Genomic DNA, 26,239 nt, shown 5'->3' on the forward strand with positions numbered 1-26,239 from the left:
CGAGAGTGGAGTATTGCCAGCTGTATACCGCTCCAAGCGCAAAATGATGTTAAGTGTCCCCGACCTTCACGATGCCTGAGTAAGTAAGAGGAACAGTTCAAATAAGCATAAGCTTATCCCTGTACCTACGAGTATCCATGGAACCTCCCGTGTACGGAATCAGAGATATAAATACGGTAATATTTCCACAACGTGTCGAGCGCGTCAGCGCGTCAGTGGAGAACAACGAGCCTCTCGCAGTTCGCAACTCCACCAGATGGGGTTATATGGGTCTCCCTTGGCGTATCTCCCGCCCCAGGGCTTCCAGACCGCACAATGAAAATGTTCCTGATTTGGCTTTCTCGGTTCTCTTTGGGGAGAACAAACCGATTCAATACGTTCCAAGGATCTCTTTCGGCTCTTAAATCCTTTCAGTCTTTCGAGAGGCGTCTCGGAACCTTGGTACGGAGTAGCTGTGAAGAAAATCCATGCAGATTGTATACTTTGACTTCATGTTCACTTCAGCCCTTGCAGATGGATAGGTGAACGGGGTACGCGAACTGATCTACCATACATCAAACCTATTGAGAGCTTAGTATACTTCAAAGCCCAAAAATAAACTGGGAATACCAGCCCCCCTCTTTTCGAAGATAGTTTGCGCCAAAGCAGGTATTAGCAAGGTACTCCGTACTTACTCAGGTACGAAGTACAGAGTAGATAGTACGAGGTAACTTGGACTCTTTCATGTACCCTTGCCTCTCGAGTCGACACCGCATGAAGTAAGGTGATGCCCAGCCTTCTCCATCTAGGCAAGACTTGAGGAAAATCTAAACAAACCTATTCAAATGGAGCAGTCTGTTTAGTATACACCAAAAGACGTGAATACCTGTAACGCAAGAGTGAGAGAGTAGTTTAGCGTAGGAGCGCCCTAAGATTTTCGCAGTGGGTACGAAGTACACAAAGTACCGAGTACCGTGTCCAAACCGCAGTTCACCAGCGGGCGACCAGGTACCCAGTACCCCCTCTCCCGCAGCACCCACGCCCAACCTTCTCTCCCCCGTCTCTTCCCTTTTTACCTTCTTTCTTACCCACCCACCCATTCTGACAATCGCGAATTTCGCTCCGTTTGGTTTCTCTCGGAGATTCTGTTTCTTTTGTGTTTTCCGGGCGTTGGGCTCACATCACTCCATTCCATACGAACTCGGGATGGAGCCGCAGATGTGATCTGGTGATTCGATTTCCAAGTTGCCGCATTCCACGCCCATCACGCACCTCCGAGACCCTCGGGAGCTTTTTTTCCTTACTTTTGTTTCTCTTTTGCTTACCTTTTGCTCTCGTTGCATCTTTTCCTTTTTCTCTCTCACGACTCACGAACCTGACGCGATCCTGCGTTACGCGCTTCGCAATTCGCAATTTCGCAATTCGCGATCTCCCGATCTAAACTTCCGACACGCGCCCTTGAACTCCTTCCAGAAGTCGCATTGACCCACATTCTGCCCTGCCAGACACTGTCGGATCGCCAGTATGGCTCAACGTCAGTTGTCCCGTACTCTTCCCAAGAATTTCACCTTTTCCCTCGACAATGAGCCCAAGACCCCCGAGCGACCCAACACCACCATCAGTGTACCGCCTCCTCCCCGTCACTCTATCCACAGCTGCCGTCTGCCCCGAACTCGGGCGCGCGCTGGTACAAATGTTTGCGCTCGCGTGGATATGGATATCTTCCAGTTCCAAGGCTCCGATGTTCCGCTGCCTTCAATTGAAGTCCCGCAGCTGAACAGCGACTTCGACTTCGACGCGCCTTACCTTGGCGACACAGCCAACGATGAAGGCTTCCTGGCGCCTCCTCGCTCACGTATGGAATTCAAGACACCGCCCGCGCAGATCCGTGGCACTCCTCTGGACGTTTGCGACAACGAAAGCGAATGGCCATCTTGGGAGCAGACACCCGGCCCTCACACCATCAAGCGCCCGGACTCGGTCTGCTCGAGTATGTCAAACTCTTCTGTCGAATCTATCGAAACCTTTGCTTCGCGACCTTCAATTGGCAGCTGCACCAGTGTTGAAAGCGATCTGTTTGACTCGTACTTCCCTTTGGAGATTCCCAAGGAATCCGAAATCGAGTCGCCTTCGCGACCCCAGAAGAAGCACTCCATTGTGAAGAAGGCTCAGAACTCTTGGACCCGTGAGATGGATAACCACTTGTGGAATACCTACCAAATCTACCTTCAGGATCCTACCATGACCCCATTCAAGATGACACCGGGAAGCATTCCTCCTTTGGGAGTCACATCGCGTGTTGCGCGCCGGGCCAAGAAGACCTGGGAGAAGAAGCGCAATCGCATCAATCAGTCTGTGTCGATGGCTTCCGCCGATACCTTCGGAGCTTCCACCCCCAAGGGAGTTTCGAATGAAGCCCCCAGCCAGTGTGGCCTAAATCCGACTCTAAGACGCGACGACGTCTAAAGCTTCTTTGTCGCCGCAAATTCTCTATTTCTCCTCACTACCAGCGTATTATGCAGTCTCGTACCCCCGAGCCTGCGACGGAGATTACGGAGATATACGGGCCTCCCGCGGATACCCGGGTGCATGACTTCGCCGATAACTCGGCCTATGCGACTCGCGATCTTGGCGTTTCACTTGTCAGCTCCCACCCGAACCCACTTGCCCAGGTCACACAAGACTTCTCGTCGGATGCAGACTGGTTCAACAACCCAGTGCCTGCCAATGTTCCGCCACCTGTGGCGAAGACCCCCGTTCATCATCTTCGCGTCGAATCAGCTCCCAGTATTCCGCGTTTGGGATCACCCTTCGTCTACAATACCTGGGCCCCTGGGGGAGGAAACCGTCAAACACAAGGGATCAACAATCGACGCGAAACCTTCCATGGCCCCGGACTGCGTGCTCGACGTAACACGTACTTGGATCAGTCTGTGCAAAACCCCGATGATGTCTTCGCTAGAACACCGCAAAAGAACATCAATCCATCGGAGGAAGAAGTCGACCAACGTCTTGAGAACTATGTCCGTGACAACAAGTTCCAAAACATGGGACACGGTCGTGTTCGGATCCGCAACCGTGGAGCTACCACCAGCGCTGTCAATCCACGCGACATGGATCAGCTGTTCTCTCCGCCCTCTTCACTCAACTCGGGTCCCATCGAACCCGAAGAGACTCCCATCGGCAAGCCGAATAACCCACTGCTAGACCTTGGCGAAAACATCAAACGCCTTGGCTCGCCTTTCCGAATTGAAGGGGGATTCAAGCGCCGTGAACCTCCATCCCGACCTTCACGCGCCGTCCCTGCACTGGCCGATCCGTTCTCCAGCGGCGGCCCATCGTTCGCTGTGTCCCACGGCGGCACCTCCCCCATGCAGGTCTCTCCGACTCAGGTACACGAGAAAGCACCGCCTCTTCCCTACAACTCTCATGAGGATGGTATCTCGGACGCCGAGCGGATTCGCCGGCAAATATTGAATATGCCTTTCACGCGCAACTAGATTGTGCTTTTGCTGTCCAATTCCCGAGTATCCGTTCTCCAGCGGCGTCGATTTATTTGCGAGATTTTCCCCTTTTGCATGATGATTTGAACGAGATACCGACAACAGCATTTATTCTTACGACAGCCCCCGCATCTTCATCTCTTCAACGACTGTAATGATATGTCTCAGTTTTCTTCACTTTGATATCGAAACACCAAAGACAAACGACCAAAAAAATGTGATGGGTTCTCCACTCGGTCGGCAGACTCACGGCTTCTTTGATTGTGTGTCTTCCACTGACCTTGTGCGACGTTCTGTTTCGAAACCGCCCAGTTCTCACTGGCAACTACATTATCTGGTGCAATCCAGCCCTTCGATCGCACTGCCTTCGATGCGGGTTCACCACTTCATTCACTCAAACCCTTTTCCTTTTCTTCTGTGGGACTATCAACACCCCGAAAAACGCAAATCCCAAAAAAAGATTCAAGAAATTTCTCGAAATCCCTATCTGACAACCAACTCGCTACTTGCGACCCACACTCTCTACCATTTCTTCTTCAATTTTCTTTCTCATCCCTCGACTAGTCGTCTTCCTCTCTTCATGACCAGGGTTCTCAACACCCTCCCAGAGAAGAACACCGACTAGTCGAAGTTAACCTATCGAACAACCCGTCACAAACGACCCTGCCTCCATATTGACCCTCGTCACTCAGTATGGACGGCCACCCCCAAAAAGCGAATGTGCAATGATACATGCAAACCATAGACGAACCGATACGAAACGAACGCGTTAAAATCGCGACTGAACGACGCTCGATACGCAAGCGAGGTGTTTTACATTTGCCAGTTTCTCAAACCCTTTCCTCCTAATTCGCATCTCGGAACCCGAATCCTCGCATTCACTATATGATCTTTTTTTTTCTTCCTTCCTTCGTGCACTGATTCTGCTTCATGATTCCCGTGGCGAAATTTATTGGGCTTGCATCTGGAAGCAATGTTATTTTTCTGAAATCTTATTTGCTTTTTTCTATTCTTTACTCTTCTGCGTTTCTACGTATGGATGTCTGTCTTTCTGAGCCTGGTCGAGATCTTGTTTATCTGGAGCTGCGAGAGTTTGGCTGCTTTTATCTTACCCTTTTTTTTTCCTTCCAAGAGGCTTCTGTCCTTGGAGGAATGGCTTTTCATTCCATGAATCTGCCAATCGATTACTCTCCTCTTCTCCTTTCGTCCCAACTTGCTAGATTCGTACATTCACTCGCCTGATTATTACCGGTCTTCAGTGGCACTTGTCTTCGTACGTCAGCAAGACGATTTCTAGGACCATGCCGGTAAGATGAGAAGCAACCACGAACCATAGGCTCCTACAACAAAGACTGCAGCCGAAAGAAGAATGATCATTAGGTATTATCTACAGATCAAAAAGATATTGACAAAATAGGAGAGACGAGTCATACCAGACGTTCAAGCCCAAAACAAAGAACATAAGAAACACGAGGGGTATAGAGTATAGACAAATGTGCGAAACAGAACGACCCAATCCCAATCAATCACTTCTCCAACTTCTTTTTGCGGTCCGCAAGCAAAGCCTCGATTTTCCTCAACTGCAGCGCAAGACCCTTCTTCTCAGCATGGTCAAGAAGCCACTCCTCCATGCCTTGACGAACCTGACGCATTGAATGCACGACAGGAAGGAAAGTGGCAGAGGGATCCGCGCCATTATCTCGCTCGATACTCTGCCAGCGTTCGGCAGCGGGGTTGAGGAGGAGATCGAAAACGCCGGCCCAGAGATCGCGGTCCCAGTATCGTTTGAGTGATTCGCGGATGCGATATGTGCGAGGAGATCCGGCAGAGGCGTTTTCGTCGTTCACGGGGGTGGATTCGACGTATTTGCCGAATAGAAGGACGTGGATGACGCCGGCGATACCGTATAGATCGATTTGATAGGTCCAAGGGCGTTTTTCACAGATTTCGTTACATTCGTGTGTGACCTTTTCCCAGTCGGCGAGGAATTGGACGGTGGGCGAGAAGGCTTGCATGTCGATTCCGCGACCGAAGTCGATGAGAGCGAGTCCTTTCTGTTGCCAGCCGTGAGAGCCACTTGGGGCGTAGTGGATGCTTTCGCGGGGGTCTGAAGGGGATTCGTCGGTGCCGAGGTCGAGAAGAGAGAGGGCTTTGGCGGGGGGTTCGTTGCTCGGCTCGTCGAGACGAACAAGACAGTTGTCGGCTTTGATATCACCGTGGAGGACGCCATTCGCGTGGAGGGCTTCCACGGTGCGGAAGAGTTCAACAGAGAAGAACATTGCCAGAACTTCTTCGAGGCCCCCTTCAGCGGTAGGATTGGAGTTGAGGGATTCGTTGCGGACGATATTGACAAGGTCGAGCAAGGTACCTTGTCCCCGGTAGTCCTCGACTAAGAAGCTTTCTCGTTGATGTACGTGAAGCTCGTGTGCACGGACGATGCTGTCTGTAACTCTAGAATCAACGGTATGTCGGAGACGCTCGTACGCTGTGCGGATCATATAGAATTCCCACGCGCTCGAAGGTCCATTCTCGACCTTGACAGCTTCGAAATGGAAGCGAGGTGTGTCGTAAGCATTTGGTGGCTTGAGCGAATCTCTTCCAGTAGGAGTTGAATCATCGTCAGAGTCGGAGTTATATGATTCAAGGCTGTCCACACTCTCGGCCAGATAGACTGGGGCGTACGCTCCCGCTCCAAGCTCACGTCTAATGATGTAGCTTCGTTCCGCACCCGGGAATTCGAGGATTGGAGTATCGAATGCGTTGTCGTCGGCACCTTTGGATCGTCTAGTGTGGGTCTTGACAAATTTATGGATCATTGAAGCATAGTTGCTGTCTTCGACATGCTCATTATAGCCGGTGTATGCAGCAAGCGGTGGCTCCAAAGAGTTAAGGATGGTGTTCCGAATGCCTTTGTCTGTTGGGTTGCACTGCGAGTCTCTGATGATAGCTTCGCGCCTCCGCAGTTTGGGCGCGAGCGCCTTGAAGGCCGTTGGACTGAACGGCACATCGGCAGTAGATCCGACAGTGAGGTCTCGGTATGGCGTGCTTTCCCCCAACGGGCTATCGAGCAAAAGATCACCAGCTGGCGATCGGGGCTTAGACGGTGTCTTCGCGTTATAAACGCTATTTCGAGCGGCCGTCATGGATGGAATGGAGCATTCGGTTCGTTCAACAATTGGCGTCATGAAAGGCAAACGGTTCTGAGCCATCACCGCGGGATCACGATAAGTTCCCCATGGAGGAGCATAGTCCTCGGGCATTTCTGGCATGAAGCCCTTCCTGTCTGGTGTTCCAACCGTGGGACTTTCCGCCTGCTCCTCAGTCACCGAGTACGAGGTGGCTTCTGCGTCTTCAATGTCTGGAATATCACGGTCAGGGTTGAACTCGGTCCACTCGCCTTCATCACCGTCAATGCTTTCAGCCCGGGTAGTATTGGCATAATCGGTATCATCGTAAGATTTGTGGAACGTCTGAGTCTCTTCATCGTCGAAATCACTTGAGGCCGCTGAGTGATGTCCAGTGCCGGTACTGTCGCAAGTGCTGGCAGCATCGTCATCCTCATAATCGCTCTCGCAGAAGCTGTCACCGTCCTCTTCGGTTTCTACCTTCAATGGCTGGTTGAAGATGCCGTAAATCTCATCTGTCGCCGCACGAGTGTGCATAGTCATTGTTGGTTCCCGAGTGCTCTTTCGTCGAACTTTCTTCTTGGTCGGGGAGTCGAAGTTCATTTTGACTGCATGGAGTATGAGTAAAGCTTGTACTAAGGAGCTCAAAAGTCTGGCGACTCACTTGTTTGTGTCTGCGACGATTCCCCCTTGGACTTGGTGCGATGCGATTTGCTGGGTTGCCCTCCATGGTCTTCGTCTTGACCATGGTATTGGTGGCGTGTGTCTATAGTTAGATTTTCGGCGAGATGGTCTGGCAAAGATTCCGAGCCAGCAGCATTACCAGAAATCTGCTGCAGGGGCTGCTTCTGTTTCCGCCAATCCTTGTCCATCCATCCACGCTTGATAGCCCTGAGCTCTTCAAAGCTCATCTCGTGTGCAGGGTTCGATCGGTCGGGATATACCGATTCCAGATCGACGAAGACGCGTTCTCGACGGCCCGTCCGTGGGTTCACAGCCTCCCTTACATGGTGCTCAGGTACTTCTTTCGGTTGCATTGGTTCTTTGGAAGGAAGATCTGGATTTGACTGCATACATAATAAAACACCATAGGTTCATGCCATCAATTAGTCCTGTGATCGTAAATATATGGAGGTCTGAAGAGGGAGAGGGTGTCCCGGATTGGAAACTCACCTGATCCCTAAAGATAGCCATCTTTTGAACAGGCGCCGCTTTTTTGCCAGCCTTCAAAGTCTCTCCGGCCCATGGCTTGGCCTCCACCGTGTTCTCCTTCTTGCGATCACGAATTGACCCGATGCTGTCCCATCCTTTTGTCGCACCACCAGTCGCGGGGCCTGGTGCAGCCGAGTCGGCATCTGAGAAAATAGCCATCTTTGGCTTTCCAGATTTTGTCTTCGGGGCAGCGCTTGCTGGAGGGGTTGGCCTTGAGGCTTGGGGATCAGAAGTATCCGAGGGAGCAAACGGATCCACCTTGACACCCAATGCAGCTCGCACCTTCGGTAAAGCGGGCGAGGATGGTCCGGTATCTTGTTGTCGTTGATCGTATCGCTGTTGGAATTCACTGTATTTGCGTGCGAGTCTCTCTACCGGTCGGGCCTCGCGGTCTATGCCAAGTCTGTAAACTTCATCGGCCTGAGACCAGCGCCCTGCGCCCTCTAGCCACCCAGCAAATTCTTCGTAGAACAGTGCCAGGCTTTCACCAATTTTGTGACGTGCAAGGAAAGCGAATGTCTCACGGGGGGCATCGGAAAATAGTCGAATGTAGTGGAGCCATAGACGCAAATACCGAGGATCGTTTCTGTAGTGTGATGACGAGAGGAATGATTTCGTTGCTCGTTCTAACAATGGGAGCAGGCCGGATTCAGGAGTTGCTTGTGCGGAGGGGTATGCGTTGAGGGTCCATTTGACATAACGGTCGTAAACATCGAGAGGGTCGTCCGATTCTCCTATTGACTCCAATTCGCTCTCATATTCTTGACGCATGGCATCGTTGATGGTTCGTGTTCCGTTTGGTGACGGCGAGGGGATCTTGTCACTTGTGTTGCTCCCACCTGAAAAGATCCGAGCGAGCTCTCGAGCTGATCGGCCACCTGGGAGTGACTGAACATTTTCCTTTTGTGCCTCGATGATATCGAAGTCGACCACCTCCTCGGAAGCCATGGTCAGGGTGTATTAAAATCTGACTGTGAAGCCAAAAGGTCGAAAAAAGGGCAGTGTGGAGGGGAAGGGAGTGTTATCGATAAATATTATCGTTGCCCCGGCGATCGTCACGTGGTTGGACGTCTTCCTTGCGTTCAATGACCACTCTCCGTGTCTAACCAGCGATTGAATGAAGAGATATTGGATTCAGTTCATTGGAGGACATTTACATCCTTACAATTTCTTGAAGACGCAATACATCCCTGTTCTACAGGCTTGGCACCAGAAGTCATCTCTGCGACCCACTTTGAGTCGAAGATACTCGACATTGAAACCAGCCAGTGATATGTGCTGCCAATTCCCCGAGCCGCCAGCGCGCGAGGACTCGGAGTCTAAGGGAACCCACAAGCGCAATATCAGCAATGGGACATCCGAGCTTTCGCCAGCAAGACGATCCAAGCGTCAGAAGGCAACTGTTAGTCTGAAGGAGCAATCCGATTCAGAGGCCGAAGAATCAGAGACCGAGATCACTGCGGCTCCGAAAAAAGAAGAGAAAGAAAATAAGCCTACTTCAAAGACCCCGCAGAAGAAGTCTCCCATCAAGAAAGAGGCCAAGGAAGACCCTAAGCCAAAGAAGGCTAGGAAGACCAAGAAAGACCAAGAGGCCGAAGCTACGCCTTTGGCACCACGAACCAAAGGGCTGCGTATGTTTGTTGGCGCTCACGTTAGTGCAGCCAAAGGTCAGTTCAGAAGACAGCTTCGTCTATGTATCAATAACTCAATCAAAACCAGGTGTTTTCAACTCCATTCACAACAGTGAGCAGATTGGGTAAGATCTCCAAAACCGCCACCGAACTGGCCAAATGCCTAATGTACCACTAGAGGGAATGCTTTTGCCTTGTTCTTGAAGTCACAGCGGAAATGGGACAACCCTGCCCTTCAAGACGAACATCGAGATCAATTCCATAAGCTTTGCGCGGAGAAAGGCTATGATGCATCAAAGTAACCTAGCCAGTTTCTGTCCAATTGCACAAAATACTCACAATTATGAATCAGGCACGTTCTTCCCCATGGCTCCTACCTTGTCAACTTGGCCCAAAGCGACAAAGCCAAGTCCAAGCAAGCATACACATCCTTCCTAGATGACCTCCGTCGATGCGAGGCGCTGGGAATCAAACTCTACAACTTCCAGTAAGTGGACTAACCTCAGCCACATTGACCCAATACTGAACCATCAAAAGCCCAGGAAGCACCAACCAAACACCACTGCCAGAAGCACTCGCTCGGCTCGCAGAGATGCTCACGCAAGCTATTACTGAAACCAAGACTGTCATTCCTGTTCTGGAGACAATGTGTGGCCACGGTAACACAATTGGCGGTGCACTATCAGAGTTCCGCGATCTACTCGCTCTGATCCCGACCGAACACCACTCCCGCATCGGCATTTGCATCGACACCTGCCACAGCTTCGCCGCAGGCTACGATCTATCCTCTCCAGAAGGCTTCAAAGCCTTCCTAACCGAGTTCGACGAGCTGATCGGGATCAAGTTCCTCCGAGCTTTGCACTTGAATGACTCCAAGGCACCGCGTGGAAGTAAGCGTGATTTGCACGCCAATATCGGCACGGGTTTCCTTGGACTACGTGCTTTCCACAATGTCATGAATGAGCCACGGTTCGAGGATCTACCGATGGTGCTTGAAACGCCTATTGATCGGGTTCCTGTTAAGGATGAGGAGGGGAGTGAGAGCGAGTCGGCGAAGCCGAAGAAGGGCAAAAAGCCTGCTGCGGCGACTGTTGCTGATCCGGGTGTTTGGGCACGTGAGATTAAATTGCTTGAGTCGTTGATTGGGATGGATCCTGAGGGTGAGGAGTTCAAGACCCTTGAAAAGAAGCTCTCGGAGGAGGGCCGGGGTGAGCGGGAAAGACTTCAGGATCAGCATGAGAGGAAGGTTGAGGCGGAGGAAAAGAAGAAGGCCAAAGGGCCTGGAAAGGCGAAGGGACAGAAAAGTCTCATGGATATGATGAAGGGTGATGGGAAGAAAGACTAAATCATGCCACTGCATGGTTTTGTGTATCAATTAATTGTAAAATTAGAGTGCTACATCTTTTACGAACTGGTCAGTGTGTGTAATGAGAAAAAGAGAATCAATTGATGGTATCAGTTAAGCAAAAGCCAAAAGAGAAGCCTCCTTCATGCAAACAGAACGTCGTATCCTGGCCATTCCAGAACATGACCAATTCATATAAGTAGACATGATGTTCCAATCGCTGCTTTCTTCTAATAGGTCACAGACCCGACATGGTAGACAGGTATAAAACACCACCACATTTACAGTATAGGTAAATCAAGGAGAGGCGAGGATGCAATATGCTAGTGCTAGGTAAAATGTTGGTTTCGAGTGGGCGAAGCAGAGGCGTTCGATTGTATGCCGGGTGATGCTTCGCGGGTAGACGGAAGAAGCTGGGGATATCCAGCCTCAGCCATGGTTGTGACGGTTGGGGGAGCGGATTTGATGGGCGGGTCTGGTCCATCGTCCTCGGGAATTGTGGTGGAAACCGAGAGGCCAGGTCTGGAACCGCTCGCGCGGACTCGGAATGAACGGCGTTGGTCGCCGGCTGGTGATGCCTCGAAGGAATGCGTGTTAGGGGTCGGGCTGACTATGTGCGAGTCTTGGGGTGCAACTTGTCGATAATCACCCCACTCACCACCGCTGTACTCGCCCTCACCTTCGGTATCGGACAACGGACTCGACTCGCGGCTCCACTCTTCTTCCTTCGGCTCAGTTTGCATCCCTGCAATTTTCATGTAGTTGTATGCTGCGATACTGCTGATGGTGACAACCAAACCGGTGAGGTTAACCGCAGTGAGCTTGTCGTGGAAGATGATACCGGCTGCGCTAATCGTCACAACTTCCTTGAATATACCGCAGATACTCAAAGTGACGACGGAGGAGCGCTTTAGGAGCGCAAACTCGGAAGAAATCATGCAGAATGCTAGAACTCCAGGGAAAACGAGGAGGAAAGCGCCCATTACGTCACCATGCACGCTAGCCAGTGCGAGATATCCGTTGTAAATCTCGTGGGGGCCCTCCACAGAGAGCGCAATGAGGATAAGAGAAACGAACATGATGGGCGTAAGTAAGAAAAGAGTAGAGAACGGATTCGAAGTCGCCGGATGGCGGAGTAGGAGGATCTGGGTCAAGCCCCATCTGAAGCCGGAAAAGAACGCAGATGCAATGACTAGTGTGAAGCCCAGCGCATTGAAAGCAGTCTCTCCAGCGACCATCATCACCACTCCTATGGTCATTGTGGCGATAATGATGATGAGTTTCATCGATGGAGACTCGAGGCGGAAAAGGAAGGCAAACAAGAGTACAAAGGCCAAAGCGGACGATTTGCACATGGTCAAGAAAGTGAGAGATATAAACTTCAGGGACATGTTTCCAAGGCCAATGTCGAGTGAGGTAGCGGCACCGCACGGGACGAGGCGAGTCAAGTAAAAGAATTTAGATATGAGAGGTTGTGGCTCCTCGGGGCCATCGATGGGGGAGGTGGTCGCAGACCCGGTCGGTTGTCGCGGACGAAGCGATGGGAATAACCATAGTATTAATGAGGCAAGAGAGAATTGGACAAGCATGTGTAAGCTCGTTGTGAAAAGAGGGAAAGGAAAGACGACATCGCTCTCAGAGAACATCCATTTGTTATACTGGAAAGGCAAAATGAGTTAGTATTTTCGATATGAACCCCTCGAAAGGTGGGAGGCGACACTTACTATTGAAATGGATAAGGAGAACAAGTACCACATCAAGATCAATGCGCCATTGATGAGTAGCCTCTTGACCACATTGCGATCGGACAGGATCTCGCGAATGTTTCCTTGACCCTTCACATCCGCGATTCGAGCATCCAGCTTGCGGCGCTGTCTGCGCCGTCGACGTCGCTGACGCCGTTGGCTTGTTGTGAGACCAGTCTCCTCGTCATATTGATCGTCATCCGAACTGATCGGGTCCAACTCCAGGCTCTCGGCGGCGGAAGAAAGTTCGGACGCATCGGTGTCCTCTGCGGTCAAAGGCTCTTGTTCTTCGCGTTTGTTGGCACCGTCTGCATGCGACCAACCTTCGTCTCTCCGCTCTGCCGGGGTTTGTGATCGCCCTGCCCCGGTTAGCATGGAGCTACGCCGACGATGGTGATTGCCGGAGGGCCCCATCTTGGGAGCGATTAGGACGAATTAATTTTTGAAAAGAAAGGAGCGGTGAAGACGAAATATGAGTGCCCCATGAGGGTGTTGGAAGAACGAGGTGTCACACGACAGCCAAAGCTGAAGCTCCAGGGCCCGAAATGCTGACAAAGAAAATAAAAAACAGGGAGGGGAAGGACCCAAGGGAGTGACTGAAAATCGAATCAAAAAAAGGGAAAAAAGGGAAAAAATACGGATCAGAAAGGACAAAAAAGGAACGAGTACGAGATGATCAGAGATCAAAGATTGGATGAAACACTTTCTCCTGTTCAGAGCGGTCACTGGTGTCTTCTCTGACGCTGACTGGTTCCACTGGGCTTTTTCCGCTCCACCCTCCGGTCGATCCGGGGTCAACATGAAAAATGCCCCTATGCCCTAAGTCGAATTAAGAGCAATGCTTGGTTTCTTGGTTCCAATGCTCTATTGGCGGACTGTGACTTCCGGGTGAGGTTCGTTGTCATGAATGGGCGATGTTGGCCTTGCTAAGAACCAACTGAGGCGCATGGCTAACCAGGAGATGTATCATGTATCTGAATACTGATCCTGTTCAAGCAAGAAACAAGCAGAGATGAATTCATCGCTATCAGTGATCGCCGAGCCTCAGCTTACCTTGCTTGGGGGTAAGCCCTAACCCGGCATAGCCATGACCTCAGACAGCACCATCATCATGTCGTGGCTCCCATGAGTTCCGAAGACATTGGTCGGACGATGCGGATGAGGAGTACTCCAGGAGCATTGCATTCTTCTCTCTCTCTCTCTCTCTCTCTCTTATATTGACCTCTTTCCTTCACCTTGGTCATTGATCTGTGCTGCAGAGTAGTATCCGATTCTATCTCAGCTTCTTCGTGCCCTCATCAGGGATTGGCTTACTTCCGATTGCTCTCGTGGACTGTCGTCATGACCGAACCCGCGTACAATGCCATTGAAGACTATGGTTTGATCGGAGACATGCACACCTGTGCCCTGGTCAGCAAGGCCGGTAGTCTGGACTACATGTGCTGGCCAGTCTTCGACTCGCCCACAGTCTTCTGTCGCTTGTTGGATGACAAGAAAGGCGGCTACTTCTCGGTGGCCCCGTACAAGACAGTCATTGATGCCCACAGCAAGCAGCGATATCTTCCGTACTCCAACCTACTCGAGACCCGATGGACCAATGAGGATGGCGTTGTGGCCATGCTGGACTACTTTCCGGTTACCCCGAAGAAAGGCGCCCAATCGGCCCGCATACTGTCGGGGTACTGTCCCTGCAACGAACCGGGGAGCAACCGCTTCAAGTCGGGCTTGCAACACTCAGGCCTGATCAGAAAATTGGAGTGCAGCCGTGGATCGATGGAGTTGCAAATTGAGTTGTTCCCGGCTTTCAACTACGCCCGAGACTCGCACAACACCCGTGCGAAGTTGGAGAATGATCTGTCCAAGAATCGGCTTCAGACGATCCACTTCGAGAGTGAGACGGAAAGACTGCAGGTCGAGATCTTCGCCGATTCACGGGAGCCAGAAAAGCTTGGCTTCCCCAGCGCCTCTTTCAAACTGGAGGATCGTGTGGGCATGAAAGGCCGCGGGCTGGTCGCTTGGATTCGCCTGTCGGAGGGCCAGACTGTGAACCTGGTGCTGCACAGCCCAGAGAAGTCAGTTCCCAGCTCGGCCACCATGGCTGCTTACCTCTGGAAGATGGAGGAGCAAACCTCTGACTATTGGACCAACTGGACTCGCAAGTGTGCTTTCCGTGGGCACTACCGCGAGACAGTCGAGCGCAGTCTTCTCATTCTCAAGCTGCTGACCTACAAACCAACGGGTGCTATTGTCGCAGCACCAACCTTCTCGCTCCCTGAGAATGTGGGCGGTTCGAGAAACTGGGACTATCGATACTCCTGGGTGCGTGACACAGCCTTCACGCTGTACGTCTTCCTCAAAATGGGCTACAGCCAGGAGGCGGAAGCGTACGTCAACTTCATCTTCGATCGGATCCTCCCGCATGCAGCCCAGGAAGTCGACCCTAATCACAAGAGGCCCTTCCTGCCGTTGATGTTCACTATTCGGGGTGAGTGCGATATTCCCGAGGTGGAACTTGACCACCTCGATGGATGGAAGGGTAGCAAGCCCGTTCGCATCGGCAACGCTGCTGTCTTCCACACGCAGCTGGACATCTACGGTGAATTGTTAGACAGTATTTACCTGTACAACAAGCATGGAAATCCCATCACCTACGACCAGTGGAACTCCATCCGGCGCATGGTGAACTATGTCATCAGTGTTCGACATGAGAAGGACATGTCCATCTGGGAGTCCCGTGGTCAAATCCAAAACTTCATCTATTCAAAGATCATGATGTGGGTTGCTCTGGATCGTGGCATTCGCCTTGCCGAAAAGCGCGCCAGTCTGCCGTGTCCGGACCGTTTCGACTGGATCAGGATTCGGGATGAGATGTATGATGAGATCATGAGCAAGGGATACAATGAGGAACGTGGCCATTTCTGCCAGAGCTACGAGAGCCGTGACGTCCTCGACGCTTCCATCTTGATCGCACCGCTGGTGTTCTTTGTCCCGCCGAATGATCCGCGGTTCATCAGCACGCTCAAGAGGATCCTGGAAAGCCCCGAAAAGGAGGGACTGTCCAGTGCTAAGATGGTTTTCCGTTATGACCATGTGAGAGCAAACGATGGTAGGAAATTTCCTGTATCCTTGATTTTCTTTACCAGAATCATTGCTAATTTTCTTCCGTTACACAGGCGTGGGAGGGGGTGAAGGTGCTTTCATCATGGTCACATTCTGGCTCGTTGAAGCTATGGCTCGTGTAGGTTTACCTTCTCAATTCGCTTGACTCTTACTGACTCAAAGACTGTTGTGTACATCTAGGCTGCGAAGTATGATGTGCCCATTCCAAACATTTGGAAGCTTACGCTTTCACACTTTGACAATATCTTGTCCTACGCCAATCACTTGGGAATGTTCTCTGAAGAGGTTGCTATTTCTGGTGAGCAAATGGGTAACAGCCCACAAGCATTCAGCCACCTGGCTTGTATTAGTGCGGCTCTTAATCTAGAGCGTCTGGGAAGAGTAGGGGATTAGGATGTCGATGTCGCTTGTTTTGGAGGTACAATTGTGAACCACCTCCCATAGACTGACTTATTTACTCTTAGTGTAACCTGATGTTTCTGCAGTTTTAGATCAAAATTTAATTCATATCTTCGTGATTAACATTGAATGATGTTCTTCCAGAGCTACCTAGGGTTTATCGTTGCAGGATGCAATTATTCCAGTGCAGCACGAACCTTCGAAACAAATCCTGTGCCACAGCAAGATTGGAAGCTACCGGCTATGGACTATTGTTAGCCCCTGTATGCTCTAACTTGTACAAGTGTACTCCGTACTCCGTCGAGCTACCAGCCTGTACTTCGTATACTTCCGATCTGCAGAGGTCCACCCAGACCCACCCGTGCTCCATAATGATTACGTAACACTCCAGGTGACCAGAGCTCACTTCCCCAGATTCTCAGCTTGTCACTGCTTCTCTTTGTTCCGAACAAATCGATTCAAGGCACCTCTTCAGCTTCTACCTAGATAGCTGGAGATGTTCCTCGTCCTTACATTTTGATTTCATATCGTCGCGAGATCAAGCTAGGATGGCGGGCGCCACCTTAGATTGGGCTGATAAGCCAAGTGCCGATCTGGCAATGTCATCCGATGAGGAGGACTTTGCTTCCAGCCAGAGCACCGCTTCCATGGAACTCGAAGCTGGTACTAAGAAGACCCTCACGATGGCACTGGGCAAGTTGCGCTTGGAGCAAGAGGGTGTGAACCAAGCTTCCGAGCAGGAAACCCCAATAACTCCCCGCCCCAGTCAGACCCCACCGCAACCCAAAGAAAAGGCACAGCCACTACAGCTGTTAGATCTGCCCTTGGATGTCTTGAAGGAGATTATCAAAGAGGTAATACCAGTTCTTTTCCCCTGACTATCAGCAGATAGCTTACAATGTCGCAAATAGGTCACGCATACAAATGACCTGACCTCGCTCGCCCTAACTTGCTCGGCTCTCCATTCCCTAGCCATCCCGCATATGTATGCGCGCTTCGACATTGTCTGGCCTGAATCACTGAATCCGCCAACTGACGATTACTCGGGAGTCGATGCGCTTTCATATGGGTTGTCTACCTTGGTCATGGGCGAGGATGTGTTTAATCGACTACCCCTACTCCAGAAAGGCATATCCCAGAGCTGTCAAAGCTGTGGCTGCGAGCAGCCTCATCATGGACCGGAAACCAGACTGGAAGGCAAGGGCGCAAGGTTCCGGTCGCGAAGAGGCAACCACTATGCTCAATACACCCGCACTTTTTCCATTGGAAACGGTCCAATTAGCTGGGTACAGGAGTACTCAGTGACCAAAGAGGTGGGCAAGATGCTAGGAACCTTGGTCGCCTTGGCAGTCGCGCGGATGGTGAACCTCGAAGCTTTCGTATGGGACATGCCGACCGGTGTGGTTCGTGAGATTTGGCTGGCGCTTGCATCACTGGCAGACCGGCCTGGCCATGAATGTCGACTGGAGCGAATCTGGGTCCGTTGGCATGATAATTCGGAGAATGCTTTGCGCAGTTCATCGGCCGCAGCAACGAGGCTTTTTCACAAATACAAACACGTGGAACATCCTTCATTATCTGTGTTACCTCCACTCAAAAGCGTGGCTGTTCTTGACATTGATGAGCCCGCTTATGTGGAGGAACTGGCACTACTCATTGAAAAATCGCGTCATTGTCTGACAGAGCTTCGAATTGGCATTGCAAATCAAGCTTACATGAAGCCTTGGTTGCTTTGCGGGAAAGACGCCGAAGGTGCTTTGAGCTGGCCAAGAGTTAATGGCGTCCTGGGAATCCTGACTCGAGAGATGCAGCCGAAGACTGAGGACAGTGCTGTAATCACATCCCTAGAGGAGGATTCGTCTCCTCCAGAAGGCTCGGCAACGGTCGGTCTCAAATCAACTGATATCACCGAGAACGGCGAAGAAAGACAATCCAGCACTGAGCCGCCGCCTCCCAGTCCATCGCAAGAAAAGAAGATGTCAACAAGCTCTGGAATATCAAATCGAAGTGACCGCTCGCCTGTCCCTCCTCCCAAGCACGACTCTGAGATGCTCAATCTAAATGTCCTTGAGCTCGAGCGTGTTCCTCTGTCCATCTCGACTTTACTGCCGGCCATTGACTGGACTCGCTTAACAACCCTTACCATAATGCGCTGTGAGGACAATGAAAAGCTTTGGAGGGCGCTGCGGCGGAAATATGCTCCCCCAGTGATGCCGGCAAAACGTAATTCTTCGGCAGGGCATCGCGAGAGTATACCTTCATCAGACTTCTCGCTGAACCTGAAACATCTTCGCACGGACACTGTTTCGCCATATCTCATGCTCTTCATCAAGGATGCGTTGGCCCCAAACACGTTGGAGAGTGTGTTTCTACACGAAGCTCCAGGCCACGAATCGAACGTACAGATCGACGCCATCTACCGCCATATCCTGCGGAGGCACCGACAGAGCCTGTGCAAAGTTCTCATAGATGCTACCGATCGCACAAACCCCGCTAGCTCGCGATCGCACAAGTGGATGCTCACCCATGAGATGATAGGATTTGTCACCAGTGGAAAGATGTTGCAGCTCAAGGAATTGGGAATGGCGATGCATTACCGGGACTGGGTAAGCTTACATTCATATTCTATTAAAATCTCGCTAATCATTGATCTCGCAGCATTACTTCCTGCAAAGGCTGCCTAGTATGCCCCAGCTTCGAGCCTTATATCTACCGCATATCCACCACACAGTCCATCGCGATCTGAAAGAGCTTGCGCTCCAAGTTCTGGACATCGTCAGTATCCGCCCAGATCTCAAAATCGCATACATCGGTCTCCACACGAAATGCTACCAGATCCTCGAAGCCAGAAGTGATGACAATCCCCTCGACTTCGACGATAATCCCACAGCGGACCATTCCCCGCCACACTCTGATGACGAAGAAGAAGACTGGGTCGGCCCAGTGCATAATCACGACACGGACGATACCGATGACGACGACGCGGGGACAGCGGAAAACGATTTAATCAACAGCGATCCAGATGACTACGACTCAGAAGCGGACGAAGAGCAAAGTTCCTCGCGAATCCGGTACCGACTGCAACAGATTTTATTCTATGACGAAAAAGTATCCATTTTCAAAGCGCGACACGGTGTTTTGTGAAGCATTTTACTTGCGCCATTTAGGCCATTTTGCGGCGTTTGGGGGATTCGAGATACCATGGCCAATGCTTGCTTTCAAACTCAACTCTGTAGATCCAATATTATGGCTTTTTTTTCAGATATTTCCAAAGCTGGAGCCAAGAGCCTTAAGTATGGTGACATCTTAGTTCATTCTGGGGAATTTTGGGTCCAAGTCCGGGGTGTTTATCTAGTAAATATAAAGTGGGCTGGAAGTATAGAAAGGAGACAATGCTTGGATACTGCCCAGGTGTTAAGCACAATTGAGATAAATCATGGTGTGCACGTCTTTCAAATCCCGGATTCTGGCCCTTTGCTTCACCGTGCTTGCAGCAGGCCAGAAGATCGAAATCCAAGCCCCTGGTCATTCACCCCAAGGCGCTTCTCAGCCAGTTGACCATGCATTTGGCTCATTCTCTTGGCCCGTCCATTTCTTCGCGGACTATGCTGGTAGGCCTCATACCACAACGCACACAATGTTCCTACTGACAACAGCTTCCAGGAAACAAGAGCCATCCAAATCGCTTCTCGCAAGACATAGTCAACCTTTTACACGAAAAGACAGGAGCACACCCTCATATTCGAGTTGGTGGAACCTCTGCGTGAGCGGTTGACTACATTTTGTGAAGTATGAACTAACGAGAAACAACCCAGTGACCGCGCTATATACAATGCTTTGGATAATGCACTTGCCGAGGCGAAGGTGGCATTGAGCCACATCCGTGGAAACCTCTATGCTTTTGAAATTGGCAATGAGCCAGATCTCTACCCGGGAGATGTGAGGCCGTTGAATTACACAGTGGCTGATTATGTCGGGGAGTGGAGAGCTTTTGCAGATACTATTTCCAAGGAAGTGCTGCATAACAATCAATACGGCCTGGAGGATTGGAAACTATTCCAAGCATTGACGTTCATTTTCTATTTCAATGGCTTTTCTACGTGAGTAACCTCGGAACTTCATATTGGCAATGGCATTTCCTGATGAATACCAGGGCACAAGCATTTGAGGATGGGATTGACGCAGACGGACATATCAAATCGGTCTCATGGCATCAGTATGACCTATCCCCCATTCATCGAGACAATTCCTAATCGGGACCTAGATATGCCTCCGGAAATCAGGACTGGGTTCGACTTCAAGGTCAGTAGACCTTACTTTTCCAAGGTTTCAGTATTATGTGCTGACCTCCCCAGAATCCTTCATGAACCATACCGCGATAGCTGCGAATCTTACCCAATATACCGACGACATGGTACTAATTCATGCTCACGATCCCAACATCACATTCCTTCTAGGTGAAACAAACAGCGACTATGTGAACTTGAACATGAGTCAAGTAGAAGGCGTCTTCGGAAGCTCCCTCTGGTTGATAGACTACCTTCTCTATGGAATGAGTCTAGTGCGTGCAAACGATATCACAGGTTATAAAGACACTAACAATAAACAGAATATCACTCGCTTCAACTTAATCCAGGGAACGACATTCGGTTACGCTGGTTGGACACCCGTCGAATATAACGGCTTGGCACCACAAGTCCGAGCTCCACTCTATGGCCAAATAGTCGCTGCTGATGCCATTGGTCGGCATCCGATGGTCCAAGTGAAGGCACTAGAGTTCGAGCGAGACGATCTCTCTGCCTATGCAATCTATGAATCGGGTATACTTGCCCGATATGTTGTCGTCAATTTGGACGAGTGGAACTCGATATCAAACTATCCCAGACCGTCGCGAAAGCTCGCGGTTAAGATACCGCGTCACCTGAAGAGTGTGGATGTGAAGAAGCTTGTTGGGCCAGGGGCAAGTGCTGATACAGACATCTCGTGGGGTGGCTTCAGTTGGAATTATACAGATGGCAGACTTGCTAGATCTGGGAAGAGAGAAGTGGAGGTTTTGAGGCCATCGAATGGTGCTGTGTCTCTTGAGTTATTCTCGACCGAGGCTGCGATTGTAGAACTAAAGCTGGAATAGTTTGCATTTCTCAAGTCAGGGGAACCACCGTCTACATCAGTTCTGATTCAGTCTACAATCTGTACTTCGTTTGGCCAAAACTTCCTTTACTCGACCAATCATAATCACTCGACGATTAGTTAGAAGGATAGTTAGAAGGACAATTGAAAAGACAGTTGAAAAGAGGTTCCGGAGGTGATGATATATTTCCATCTCAAATATTTCGATCAGTGGTATCTTCTCTCTCCTTTCTTCTTTTTCTTCTGGACTCTTCTTCAAATTAGCCATCATGTGCTCTTCCAACATGGGTCATCAAGTAGCGCGTGCACGAGAGGAAGGCACGACTGAGATGGAAACGCGTCCCTCCTTCGCACCCCATCGAACTTCTCAGACTTCTCATCCATCCAACTCTTCATCTCCCATCTTGCATCCCACTATGACCTCTGACAACGCTGTGTTATCCTCGGTCAATTTTCAAACCCGTCGTGAAGCTCTAAGCTCCGAGTCCAGCAACTCATCAAAAGCAACAACAACATCTGTGTTGAGTATCAAAACAGAAACACCCAGCTCATTATCTCCTACTTTATCTCTTTCACCCAATTACCCCGAGGATATTGACCTTGGGGTGGATCCGATAACCCTCCCATCCACCTACATCCTTGACCGACCCTCCTCCTTTAACCAACTTTGCGAATATCTAGACGAGCTCAAAGACAAGCTCAAGTCAGACCATTCTCTTACCTCGCAATACGTTCTGGTCCGACGGATCCCAGTCAATCTTTTTCAGCGCTTATTGAGGACAAAGAAGCTCTGAAAGGAGTACGTGCAACAATTCTTTATAGTGAGCACGAGATCTTGTACAAGATCATGCCGTACCACTACCATGAGAAAATCAGCAGGCAATTTGATATCTGGATCAACAGTGCCCTGTGTAACATGGGATTGAACTTCCTGAACCACTAATTTTGGTTTGGAGGGGCCGGACGATCAACTGGTCGCTTATGCAGCAAAGAAGCAGACGCTGCGTTTTTCCCTGGTCATCCTGCTGCTGGGGTATCTGTATCTTGGCCCTCTCTGGTGTTAGAGGTTGGACTATCAGAGTCTCTCTCTCAATTACGAACAGATGCCCATTGGTGGTACGCCAACTCACACCATCAAACCCAGCTTGTGATCCTTATCTCCGCCAATCCTAACTCTCACGATGCAGATATCGAGATTTGGACCCAGGTTGTCAACCAAAGAAATGGGGTCACCACCAGAGCCAGCAGCCAGAATACTCACGTCTTGGACTGTACTATTTCGGCTAGACTCCGGGATGGAGTGGTGTTTGGTGATGCGTTGGAATCGATTTCCGGACTTTGATGAGGCGGCCGCCGCAAAACCCGCAAGAAACGAATTGACAGCTCACGCCTTTTTGGATCCAGAGGATCTGTCAGTAGCGTGTCATTTTGATGTTGTTTGATTGTTATACTGTCGCTTCAACTTGATTCGAAATTATATCACTTATCATTTATAGCTTCAAAACATTGGATGAGTTGGGCTTGCTACCAATACTGTTCTGACTTCCCCAAAGACCAGAAATGTACTAGTCTTTGTACTAGAGGTAGACCCCCAGTCAGTTCAGCCCTGCCTCAGCCTTTCCAAGGTTTAGCAGATGGGGAAATAAGCCCGAACACTTCAGTGACTCTTCTAATATCTAAACGCGTCTTTATAAAGGGAGTCGGGGGTTTAACACTCACGGATTTCTCTATGTCCAGAATGTATTCAAGCTGTGACTATCTATGCAGCCCGGCATGTGGAGAAAACCATTCCTTGGGTTTCCAGGGCTTGATAAAGAGATCACTAATGAATTGAAAATCATAATGACATCTTCATCCTATGACGAGACATTGACTCATTGCTGATTCCATGACTCTACGATGATCTAAGTTCGAGTCATATGCCTCATAAAAGCCAAGAACCTTGGAATATAAATAGAGAGCGTTTCTGGGGTCAATCAAAATATTTTTCTGTCTGAAAGTATCGAGTGCCGAATGGTATTCTAGGTGTTCGCCCTACTCTTCCTTGATATTGATCTCAACATGTCATCCAAAAAAGGACAGCCCGAGCCGCTTCGTCGGATCATAACAGCTCATGACGCTACAAGCGGCCGAGCTATCTTTAGTGACGCGGTTGGGGAGCAGGTGTCATTTACTGGGTTTCCAGTTCCCCCCGGCAAGCCCACAACGTCAGACTATGCTCTCGCTTTCAACACCAATACATTCCCTGTGCAAGGGCTTTCCCCTCCAACTTCTGCAACCCCAGAGCCCAAAGCCAATCTCGACATTAAGCACTATCGTTCCCAGCTCTCGGACCCATCGCCCTTGAATCCGCCAAACGGCACTTCCTGCACCATCATTGAGGTACCTCCAGGTTCGGGGGTTCCAATGCACCGAACAGCGACCCTCGACTATGGTGTCGTAATTGATGGCACGACCAAATTAGTCCTTGATTCCGGTGAGAGCAAATTACTTAAAAAGGGCGATGTATTTGTGCTACGAGGTACGGCTCATGCTTGGCGGAATATGACTGAAAAGAACGACAATTCTGGTGTTTTACGTGTCTTTTTCGTGTTTCAGCCTATCGAACAGGTGCAGCTGGAAGGCGGCAAGGTCATTGGTCAGGACTTGAATTTGTCACTGCATGAGGTTTAAATTACGCACAGTGATGTACCGTTTCAACCACAGAGGCTGAAGTCAGCCAACCATTCTTAAGTCTTTCTGGATTTGTCATTTACTTGATTTGAGATCCTAAAATGTCCACTGAAGTTGTCTGTATTAGTGCATTCACATCGTCGCATTACTTCAAATATAGCAAGTAACGTGTTTTCCTCTCGACACCTAGTCTAACGGTTCGGTCAAACTAGTTTGCTGGGGCTAATCATATCCCTCTGGATATCTCTCTCGTTCTGCCTATTCCGATTAGGCATGTCGGGTTTCCGAAATGAAAGCATTGAAATAGTCAAAGGAATAAAAAAAAAGAAACTCTGTATGCAGTCTCTGAGCTGAGATACGTAAATGGGTTGTAGAAGTAGAGGCTGTACATTTCGCGCTCTCACATATACAAATCGATGGGCACTTAGGCCGAGTAACAAATTTCGTGCGTTGGAGGGATATGCCTAGACGAAGTATGATATAAAGAAGGTTGATATTGATTTGAGATTTCTCTACTTAGTCTGCAAGCTATGCTAAGGAGCCTGGTGAAATTCTCATCAACAAAGAAATTTTCCACTCGTCCTGGTCTGGGAACTTTTAAGACACATGAGAGATGATAAGGATATGTGGCACACTCCCTCAATTCAGCAATTTCAAACATCTCCATTTTTCACTGCAATATGGTTTTCAAATATTTTCACCCCAATTTTTTGGGCGCCTGATCGCATTTGAAACCCTGGAACTTGGCAGTAGAACGTTTATCCAATGCAGTAAAGCTCAGAGTTCGGTTAACAAAGGTGTCCCACGTGCTGGAGGAGCGGAGAACTTTGTTTGGACAAAAACCTTCTGCATACCTGGCTCACGCTTATTGAACAAGTCGTAGACCGTCTCCATGTCCTCGAGCTTGAACCGGTGGGTGACCATATGCAAAGGATGAATCTTTTCCTGCTGAACATACTTCAAGAGATCTTCCCAGTATTTTTGAACAGGAGCTTGTCCATTGCCAATGAGACGGATTCCGGTCTCCATCAAGGATCCGATATTGAAGTGATCACACTGCATGACCAGGTTAAGAAGTTATTTGAATATAGGAAGGGTGCCACATACATAACCGGCATATACGCCCGTGACACCACAGCGCCCGAACGCTCGGACGGAGGTAATCATCTCGTTAATGAGCTCAGGCGTGTCTGTTTCCATCCCTAGCAATCTCTCAAAGTAATGAGCCCATCCTTTCGCATACTCACCAGCGGCGCACTCAATCGCCACATCAGGCCCCCGGCCGTCGCACATTTTCTTCAGAGTTGAGGTGACAGACTCGCCGTTTGGGAGATTCGTATACTCGATTGTCTCGAGTTGAGGTAGAATCTTTTTGACAAAGTCTAACCGCCATTTTCCATGGCCGCCGTCAATAAGTATAACCCTGTTGGCACCGTGAAAGAAGCTGAATTCAGCTGCCATTTGTCCAACCGGGCCAGCTCCCCAAATTGCAACAGTGTCACCCTTCTCAACACCTGTATCAACAACGGCGTTCCAAGATGTTGCTAGCACATCTGAAAGATAAAGCCCCTTTTCGTCAGGGACGTCGTCAGGCAGCTGAAGGAGATTCACATCACCATAAGGGACACGAACATACTCCGCTTGCCCACCAGCAAACCCCCTGTGAAGTGGGAGTATCCAAATATACCTAAGCTAGGCCTTAGTATTATAGCCTCTCTACCACCAGCATAGCCGTTAAGAGAGGAAACATACCAGCTGTTCGACGCCCATAGAGCTTTTCAGCCGCCTCGCTCGAATTCGTCCGCTCACACATTGACGACAACTTCTTTTTGCAATAATAGCACTGCCCGCAGGCAATTTGAAAGGATGCTACCACGCGGTCGCCAACTTTAACTTTTTTGACCGCGGGCCCCACGCTTTCGATGATACCGCAGAACTCGTGGCCGAGGATATCACCTTTCTGGAGATCTGGGATGGCCTCTATAAATCGATAACAAATATCGCATGAGTAAATCCAGCAATGCTTTATTAGCGGTCAGGATGTCTCTACATACCGTGGAACAGATGTAAGTCACTCCCACAAATAGTGCTGCCCGTCACCTTAAGTATGATATCGCCTTCATCGATGATCTTCGGGCGAGCCGTCTCCACTAACAGACTGTATAAGCAAGAAAGTCTAATAATTTCTCGAGAAATTGAAATGAAGGTTGTGATGGGCAGAACGACTTACCAACTTTAACCAAATTCTTCCCTTGCCAGGTCAGGGCTTTCATACTATGGCTTGGGTCGCCATATCCCCGGGCCTCATAGTTACTAACGTCTGTGGTGATCGACGTAGACATTGTGTATGCCCACCAAGAATTCCTGCACGATTTGA

General features: G+C 49.9%; 9 protein-coding genes across 9 annotated transcripts; 6 read left to right on the forward strand and 3 right to left on the reverse strand.

Annotated features, from left to right (window-relative positions):
• Nucleotides 1-1,503: 1,503 nt before the first annotated feature.
• Nucleotides 1,504-3,479, forward strand: N7506_003728 (uncharacterized protein; the record flags this gene model as incomplete). Its single annotated transcript, XM_056953023.1, has 2 exons — nucleotides 1,504-2,382; nucleotides 2,403-3,479. 2 exons carry the CDS (start codon nucleotides 1,504-1,506, stop codon nucleotides 3,477-3,479), a joined length of 1,956 nt encoding a protein of 651 aa, XP_056814715.1.
• A 1,529-nt stretch (nucleotides 3,480-5,008) lies between these two features.
• Nucleotides 5,009-8,767, reverse strand: N7506_003729 (putative checkpoint protein kinase (SldA); the record flags this gene model as incomplete). Its single annotated transcript, XM_056953024.1, has 3 exons — nucleotides 5,009-7,215; nucleotides 7,272-7,674; nucleotides 7,781-8,767. The coding sequence occupies 3 exons, from the start codon at nucleotides 8,765-8,767 to the stop codon at nucleotides 5,009-5,011; spliced, it is 3,597 nt and encodes a 1,198-aa protein (XP_056814716.1).
• A 325-nt stretch (nucleotides 8,768-9,092) lies between these two features.
• On the forward strand, nucleotides 9,093-10,795 carry N7506_003730 (DNA-(apurinic or apyrimidinic site) lyase APN1; the record flags this gene model as incomplete). Its single annotated transcript, XM_056953025.1, has 5 exons — nucleotides 9,093-9,486; nucleotides 9,539-9,575; nucleotides 9,629-9,748; nucleotides 9,803-9,937; nucleotides 9,988-10,795. 5 exons carry the CDS (start codon nucleotides 9,093-9,095, stop codon nucleotides 10,793-10,795), a joined length of 1,494 nt encoding a protein of 497 aa, XP_056814717.1.
• A 329-nt stretch (nucleotides 10,796-11,124) lies between these two features.
• N7506_003731 (putative nucleotide-sugar transporter) lies at nucleotides 11,125-12,954 on the reverse strand (the record flags this gene model as incomplete). The annotated part of the gene is made up of 2 exons (XM_056953026.1): nucleotides 11,125-12,453; nucleotides 12,520-12,954. 2 exons carry the CDS (start codon nucleotides 12,952-12,954, stop codon nucleotides 11,125-11,127), a joined length of 1,764 nt encoding a protein of 587 aa, XP_056814718.1.
• A 927-nt stretch (nucleotides 12,955-13,881) lies between these two features.
• Nucleotides 13,882-19,203, forward strand: N7506_003732 (glycoside hydrolase family 15 protein; the record flags this gene model as incomplete). Its single annotated transcript, XM_056953027.1, has 6 exons — nucleotides 13,882-15,646; nucleotides 15,714-15,778; nucleotides 15,841-16,030; nucleotides 16,597-16,913; nucleotides 16,971-18,665; nucleotides 18,718-19,203. The coding sequence occupies 6 exons, from the start codon at nucleotides 13,882-13,884 to the stop codon at nucleotides 19,201-19,203; spliced, it is 4,518 nt and encodes a 1,505-aa protein (XP_056814719.1).
• A 292-nt stretch (nucleotides 19,204-19,495) lies between these two features.
• Nucleotides 19,496-21,190, forward strand: N7506_003733 (glycosyl hydrolase family 79 C-terminal domain-containing protein; the record flags this gene model as incomplete). The annotated part of the gene is made up of 7 exons (XM_056953028.1): nucleotides 19,496-19,670; nucleotides 19,723-19,822; nucleotides 19,875-20,159; nucleotides 20,213-20,275; nucleotides 20,324-20,361; nucleotides 20,415-20,620; nucleotides 20,669-21,190. The coding sequence occupies 7 exons, from the start codon at nucleotides 19,496-19,498 to the stop codon at nucleotides 21,188-21,190; spliced, it is 1,389 nt and encodes a 462-aa protein (XP_056814720.1).
• A 283-nt stretch (nucleotides 21,191-21,473) lies between these two features.
• Nucleotides 21,474-22,132, forward strand: N7506_003734 (uncharacterized protein; the record flags this gene model as incomplete). Its single annotated transcript, XM_056953029.1, has 2 exons — nucleotides 21,474-21,892; nucleotides 22,012-22,132. 2 exons carry the CDS (start codon nucleotides 21,474-21,476, stop codon nucleotides 22,130-22,132), a joined length of 540 nt encoding a protein of 179 aa, XP_056814721.1.
• A 1,118-nt stretch (nucleotides 22,133-23,250) lies between these two features.
• On the forward strand, nucleotides 23,251-23,862 carry N7506_003735 (cupin domain-containing protein; the record flags this gene model as incomplete). The annotated part of the gene is made up of 1 exon (XM_056953030.1): nucleotides 23,251-23,862. One exon carries the CDS (start codon nucleotides 23,251-23,253, stop codon nucleotides 23,860-23,862), a length of 612 nt encoding a protein of 203 aa, XP_056814722.1.
• A 777-nt stretch (nucleotides 23,863-24,639) lies between these two features.
• Nucleotides 24,640-26,204, reverse strand: N7506_003736 (zinc-dependent alcohol dehydrogenase; the record flags this gene model as incomplete). Its single annotated transcript, XM_056953031.1, has 5 exons — nucleotides 24,640-24,918; nucleotides 24,970-25,549; nucleotides 25,611-25,842; nucleotides 25,917-26,012; nucleotides 26,093-26,204. The coding sequence occupies 5 exons, from the start codon at nucleotides 26,202-26,204 to the stop codon at nucleotides 24,640-24,642; spliced, it is 1,299 nt and encodes a 432-aa protein (XP_056814723.1).
• Between the last annotated feature and the right edge of the window lie 35 nt (nucleotides 26,205-26,239).

This window comes from Penicillium brevicompactum, assembly GCF_028827555.1.
Source record: "Penicillium brevicompactum strain IBT 35665 chromosome Unknown utg000002l_segment0_segment0, whole genome shotgun sequence".
Classification (NCBI taxonomy): domain Eukaryota; kingdom Fungi; phylum Ascomycota; class Eurotiomycetes; order Eurotiales; family Aspergillaceae; genus Penicillium; species Penicillium brevicompactum.